This window comes from Chaetura pelagica, unplaced genomic scaffold (assembly GCF_000747805.2).
Source record: "Chaetura pelagica isolate M959 unplaced genomic scaffold, ChaPel_1.0 scaffold181, whole genome shotgun sequence".
NCBI classification, from domain to species: domain Eukaryota; kingdom Metazoa; phylum Chordata; class Aves; order Apodiformes; family Apodidae; genus Chaetura; species Chaetura pelagica.
Genome location: NW_009951992.1, coordinates 115,294 through 121,922, shown reverse-complemented (window position 1 = coordinate 121,922; position 6,629 = coordinate 115,294). Strand labels below are relative to the sequence as shown.

Genomic DNA, 6,629 nt, shown 5'->3' with positions numbered 1-6,629 from the left:
TGCAGTGGAGGCAGCTCTTCTGGATTGCCATCTGTGTCGTGGAGCTGTCTGGTGAGTATCAGCTGCAGCAAACACCAGGGTTACCAGCACTGAGATGGGGAGCGTGGGGCAACTTCTTTCTAACTTCTGAACCAGCAGATGGGGGGGATGTGTTTTAATGAGCTTTTCGTGGGAGCTGCAGTTTCCCAGAGAGCAGTGACACTTCCCAGAGCAGCCAACACCCTCAGCCATGTGCTGCTGACAGAAACCACTGCTGGTTTGGACAGGAGAGCAAGGGGATGGACCAGCTCCCTGCAATATTGCAGGAGCACAGGGGGATGCCTGCAAAGCTGCCCAGTGCAGCCACAGTTCAAGCTGTTCCTCAGCCTGTCCTGGTGGAAATTAGCCTGACTTTTGTTTTGTGGTAGGAACTACTCATTTTCTGAAAATCTAATGAATACGAAAACCTCCAATTCCAGCTCTGCAAAAATTCATCATATGAAAAAGTGAATTAACAATACAGAGGTTTTCTCTAGGTAGTATTTTTAAGGGATATATTGTAAGAAAATATTATCATTTCTGTTCCAAACCAAACAACCATAAGTAATAAAAAGGAGCTAAAAAAGAAGTGAAGCATCCCTTGGTGTGCTACAGAGTGTGCTGGGACAGGAGCCAGGGAGCTGTGGGTGTCACTTCAAATGTAATTTTTCCTTATTCACATGAATGTGAGCGACTAGATCCACTGAAAGAATTTGCTGTATTTTGTTCTGCTGCTTCACGGTGTTTCTTTCATGTTCCCTTTGCTGCTGAGGTACATTGCTCACCCCAGCCATTGTGCCCAACCTTCCAGTCTATGTTAATTTTACAGGAAGGAAAAAAGCAAAAGCTTCTCAAGTAAAATTCAGGACTGGCTGGTTGGGCTGAGGGGAGCAGCAAGGGTGTAAGACAAAAGTGTTTACCTGAAATGGGAAACCCGAGTTCCTTGTAGTACAAAGTAAAAGTGATAAAAAGCTTTGCCTTTGTAAAGACAAAGTACCAAGTGACAGGGGTTTGATGCTGCAAAATGTCACTTCTTCTGCCAGCACAGCCAACACTCCCATTCCTGCAGGATCTTACAGGGCTTTATTAGCACTTGCTGGAAAGCTTGGGAGGGTCATTTCTGTTCAGTGTAGCTGCTGTGCAAGCCGGGAGCTCACCGTGGTGTTCTACATGCTCTTCACCTCTTTGGGGAGTCCAAGCAAAGGTCTCTGTTGTGCAATTCCCAATGGAAACTGCAGTTCTGGGGCTTTTCTGCTCAGGTTGGTTCCTGGCAGTGCTGCCACGTGTGGGACCAGCAGCCTCCACCTGCCCCAGGGCAGCTTCACCTAAACCCACGTGTGTTAAGGGTGAAAGATAAATGTGCCAGGCTGGGCCAGGGGCAGGGCTTCTACAAGTGTGGATGGACCAGGTGCCAAGTTCCCGGTGCTTCTCCCAGAACTTACATGGAAAAGACAGAAATTCTATTCATACCTGATACAAACTTTTTTTTCTCTTTACAACATTTTTTTTATCTGTTTTATATCTTTTTTTACTCCTTCTCTGCCAAACTTGTTTGTTTGTAAGATCTATTGTATTTTAAATAATCCTTTCTTTCGTTTTACATAGAAAAGCTCTAAATATCAGGGAAGCAAAAGGGGCTTTAAAACTCACAGCCACTTGAGTTTAACATCCTTCAGAGGGCTGCACGTCGTAACTGCTCAAGCCAGGAGCAACCTCAGTCCCCAGGCAGGTTCCAGGCTCTGGAGCAGCACCAGCCCCTTGGCCCAGCAGCAGGGGTTTGGAGTGGGGGGCTCAGGGGATCCCCACAGCCCCCTGCCCACTGCCTGCCTGTGGCCCCACACCCACATCCTGCCTGGGAGAAGGAAAAGGGGGAGGGAAGGGGTTTTTATCAGATATTTCCAGAGGGAAGAGGGCTCCACCCGCTTGAATTCCTGCCACATGGCTGAGAGCAGTAAAACTGCAAGGCTGAGTAATGCAGGCGGGAGCCAGCGGAGGGGCTGCTGAGAGGAGCCCGCCTGGGCTGCGGCTCCAGAGCTCCATGGGCTGCTCTTCCTCATCCCCATCTTCCACAGCTGGTGGTGCCAGAGGTGCCACCAGGGCTGCTGGGGCCGGTCCCCACCTCCTGCTGCCCCAGCCCTTGCAGCTCAGCTTGGGAGAAGCCTTCATGAAGCGCATGGAAGAGCTCAAGACACTCTCCTGGCACAGGGTTTTGGGGTCAGTGCTCTGAAGTAGCACCCAGAGAGCAGAAGTTTCACCAAGAGAACAGGGTGTCAGCTCAGGAGGTGCAGCTGCTGCCCAGGGAACCCCAGGGTGTTGCACCTTCCACCCCATGGGATGCACGAGACGGGCAGAAACCTTGGGGTTTGCTTTGCTGCGGGTGCAGAGCAGGGCAGGACTTATGGAAACTTTTCTCCTGCTTTGTGAGTCTTTTGCCCCTGTGGAAGTTCTGCTTCCCATGGTCCTGGCTTAGCCAGTTGGACCAAGTCAACAGCTTCAACCTTGATAATGTTGCTTTTTTTTTTTTTTTTTCATTTGGTTTCCTGAGCTCTGCTATTGAATTATCTGCTATTGAATTATCTTTAGAAATCAGAGGCATTTATTTTTAAAGCTACAACAGGTGCTGTGAAGTCCAGTGCTATTTCACAGATCTGTGCTTTCTGCTACTGCTTGTGCCAGCACTACCAGGTGAAGATTCTCTGAGGTTAATAAATGGTTTGGCTTAAGCTCTCAGACCCTTGATACTAACAAATTGACAAAGCTAGTAAAAACGTATGGTGCAACAAATGACTCACTTTAGCTGAGCACCATGTGCATTATCCAGCTCACATCTGGATCATTATTTATCTCACGAGTCCTGAGGTTTCAGAAAACTTAGCCATGTTTTCTATAAATGTATCTGTACACGCTACAAGAAAGGGGAGAAGAAATACTATGTGACAGGGTTTCTCAAAAATTACATTAAGCAATAATCCAGGCTTCAATTTATGGTATTCAGTGGTGAAAAGACTTTGATTAGAAATACCTCTGGTGCTTTACAAACATCTGGAATAGTTCAAAGGTGCTTGGGTGGCTGTGGCACTTGGGGAGGTCAAGCCCAGGCCCTACATTGTTCTGGTGATGTAAAGTTTCCTGCTAAAGTCCTTGCAAACACAAAGCTATATGCAAAGTGTGGATTTAGCTTTGTGCTCCTCATTATTCTGGGCACAGAGTCATGCCTCCTGCTTTTGATTTGTTAAAATTTATCAGAAAAACTTGGTGATTTAACCAGTTGGAACTGAATTGTCTTGGAGAGAGAAGAAACTTCTCCCTTAAATAAACGCGGTGCCAGAACCTAAATCTCAGCTCCAGACACCTGCACCCAGCCCTCAGCAGGGCCCCCAGCTCCCCCCAAAGCAGCTGCAGCCTGGTGGGGGTGGGATGGGATGGGATGGGGGCCGAGATGGGGTGTGCACCCCACCCAGCACCCTCCAGAATAAGCTTTTCCTGCTGCCACCCACTGCCAAAATGAACCGGGGTGGTCTCGGTCTTTGCTTTTCATCCACGTCCAGGTTCTCTGGACATGATCCAGCAAAGTATGAACAAACCTGAAGCAGAAAAGTTCCTACCAGGACACTGCTGGAGTGCATCATACTGCCCAGCACAGAAGGGCTTGTTGAAGGGGAGCTGTGCCCTGGGCCCTGACGCCCAGGTCAGGACCTGTCAGTGCTGCTCCATCTCCAAGGGCTGCTTGGAAGGATGAAGTAACTCCTCTTGGAGCTCGGGCTCCCCTGGCCAGAAATACAAATGAAGCAACGTAGTTTTTGTATGATTTTTCTCTTTAGTGTCTGGATAAGAATCTTAAACAGCAACAACCCCGGAGTAGAGAGTCAAGCTGTTTGTTAAAAGTGGAAACAGAGCTTAAGAATAGGAAAGGTTAAGAAATGGGAAGAAATGTGTTTGCACTGACTCGTGTAGCTCATTTCAGAAGCAGAAACTGGAAGTATCATCTTTATAACATACCAGGAAGCAATATATAAACTTTAAGTTAGAGCAGCAAACCATCCTCCAAACATTCTGTTTCACCTCCAAAGATGTTTTTGCTCATGAGTCAGAGCTGATCCCAAGCCAATGGGAATGTTTCTATTTACTTTGAGATTGTGCCTGCAACTGCAAATCCAACTTATTTTTCCTGAGGAGCACAAGTGAGCTCTTCCAAGGCCTGAGTCTTTCCTCCAAGGATTATAAACTCGAATTACTATGAAATCCAGCTTTGTGCAGAGCTTTGTGCATCCCTGGGTGAGCCCGAGGATCGGGCAGAAAAGGTCCCATCCTCCTCCAGCACCTCCAGGGAGCCCCAAAAGCTGCCCCAAATTTTGGTCCTCTCCCAGCCAAGGTGTTTCAGCTTCTCCCAGAGGAGCCCCAGGCCAGCCTGTCCTTTTGGGGCAAGAGGAAAGTGAATTTGTGAAAGCATCTCATGCCTGCCTGCCCAGCCTGTGGTGACCCTTGGGGACAGGGAGGGGCTTGGGGTTGGGTGGGGGTGACAACATCCTCTTAACTTCTTTCTCTGCCCACAGGCAACTCTTCTGGGAACTCCACAGACACCCCCACCCCAACGACCACTGAGCTGAAAGGCACCAGCAGCAGGACAGACACCGGAGCCACTGGAGCCCTCAGCAGTGCCCAGCCAACACCAGAGGTGTCTGGTGATCACTCCTCTGACTCCTCTGTGACTCCTGGTAATTAATTTGCATTAATTATCAGATTTATCAATCGCACAGGCTTGCCCTAAGAAGCTGCACAGTCAATGCATGGGTTGTGTTCTCAAAAAAGAGCCTGATAATATGGGCAAAAGCTTTATTCCTGTCAGAAAAATCCCACCTAACGCTGCTGTTGTCAGGACAGGCAGCTTAGACGTGTCCCAAAACAGCCAAGAGACGATGGGACAAAATGCTCATTAATCTTTTATCTCCACACACCTATTCTTTGCTCAGCAAATGGCACCTGTGAGGGGTGCTAAGAGGCCCAGGCTCTGAGGGGCTTTGCAGCAGGTGCCTCTCCCGGAGCTGCCCGAGCTCAGCACAGGGCTCTGCAGGCTCTGGGCCGGGGGGTCAGGGTGACACTGGTGCTGCAGGGCAGGAAATGAGCCCTTTGTGAACAGGTTATGAAGTGCATGTAGCAATTAAGGAACTGAAGCAAGTCGAATGTGCATTTCTTATACAGCCAATAACACGTTCTGGTGGCGCTGGCTGTGACAAATCAATGTTGTACTTCAGTCACCACGATGCCACGCGATGGTGTTGGAGGACTCGGGCTCTCTCATGTCCCCTTTCCTTGCTTTCCTTCCAGCAGCAGCAGCCGGGTCCCTGGCATCCAGCCCCACCTCCCCAGGGCTCAGCAGCGACAGGACGAGCCCTCAGCCCAGCCAAGCCCCCCTGCAGCCTCTGGGCACCCCCTCGGAGCCAGACAACAGCAGCCATGGGGTCTCCACAGCTGAGAGCCCAGTGACACAGCCCAGCACGATGGCAGAAACCCTCAGGTCCACTCTGGCTCTGCTGAACTCTCCTGCCAGCTCCGGGCATCCTCCCATCTCCAGTGCCACCACGCCACTGTCCCCAGGCAGGGACAGCCCGAAGGTGAGGCTGTAGCTGGGAACCATGGGCTGTGGGACAGTGAGGAGGCTGGACTTGCCCACTGATCCCAGTGCTGGGGTGTTTCCCTTCCAGCCCATCACATGCCACAACATCAAAGAAGTGAGTGACACCGGAGCCATCTGCCTGCAGCTCAACGAGTCCAACACTTGCGTGAGTTGTAGCCCCTGGGTGAGGGGACATGCAGGAGGAGGGGGCTCTGTAAGGAAATCCATAAGGGCAGGATCCCAGCAGGGCTCTCAGGCCTGCAGCAAGAGGGTCACCCACCATTCCAGGGGTGTCAGTGTGGGATGGGGAGCTCACACCTTCATCCTGGGGCAGAGCATCTGAGCTGTGCCAAACTGAGGGAGGCGGGGATGGTCACAGCAGTCCCAGGAGGATCCCAAAGGAATGTTCACAGCAGTCCCAGGGGGAATGAAACCTCCTGGTTGCATAAAACCTCCTATTTCATGATAAAGTTCTGGGGTCAGTTTAGCTTCTGAAGTTTCCCCCTCCACGTTTCACGGGAAACCGCCTTTGTTCTTCTTCTTCCGCTTCCCTGTTGGGAACGCAAGAGGCTTTTCTTGTCTTGCCAGCTGCCCTAGCAAAGAAATCAGGGCATCTGAAGGAGCACACGGGTGGCTGAGCAGCGTCCCCATCTGCACCAGCTCCTAAGGGAGCGCCTGGAACTGCCCTTGGCCTTGTGCACCAAAAATGAAGCGTTTCTAAAAGCAGAAGCGGGTCGGGCTGAGCCCCTGGGGGGGGTGGGAGGCAGGAAACCTTTCCCAGGGGAGGCAGAGCCTGCAGCACAGGGCAGATGGTGCTGGACCTTGTGGGAATGGACAATGCCCCGGGTATAAAGTGACAATGATTAATTTTACTTCTGCTGGCCAGGATGCTGCATCCCCTCTAGGGTGAGTTAATTTTTCCTTGGCTTTTCTCTGCAAATTGGCGATTAAATGGCATTTAGACCATCTCCTGTTTACAGGGACGGCGCTTCAGCAG

At 50.7% G+C, this 6,629-nt stretch overlaps 1 protein-coding gene across 1 annotated transcript in view; it reads left to right on the top strand.

Annotated features, from left to right (window-relative positions):
• The window catches only part of CD34 (CD34 molecule), a 24,358-nt gene that overhangs the window by 13,089 nt on the left and 4,640 nt on the right, over positions 1 to 6,629 (top strand). The window contains exons 2-5 of the mRNA XM_010002090.1: positions 6 to 51; positions 4,572 to 4,700; positions 5,347 to 5,630; positions 5,721 to 5,798. Of these exons, the coding sequence (XP_010000392.1) occupies positions 6 to 51; positions 4,572 to 4,700; positions 5,347 to 5,630; positions 5,721 to 5,798 (537 nt within the window). The remainder of the gene's footprint in view (positions 1 to 5; positions 52 to 4,571; positions 4,701 to 5,346; positions 5,631 to 5,720; positions 5,799 to 6,629) is intronic.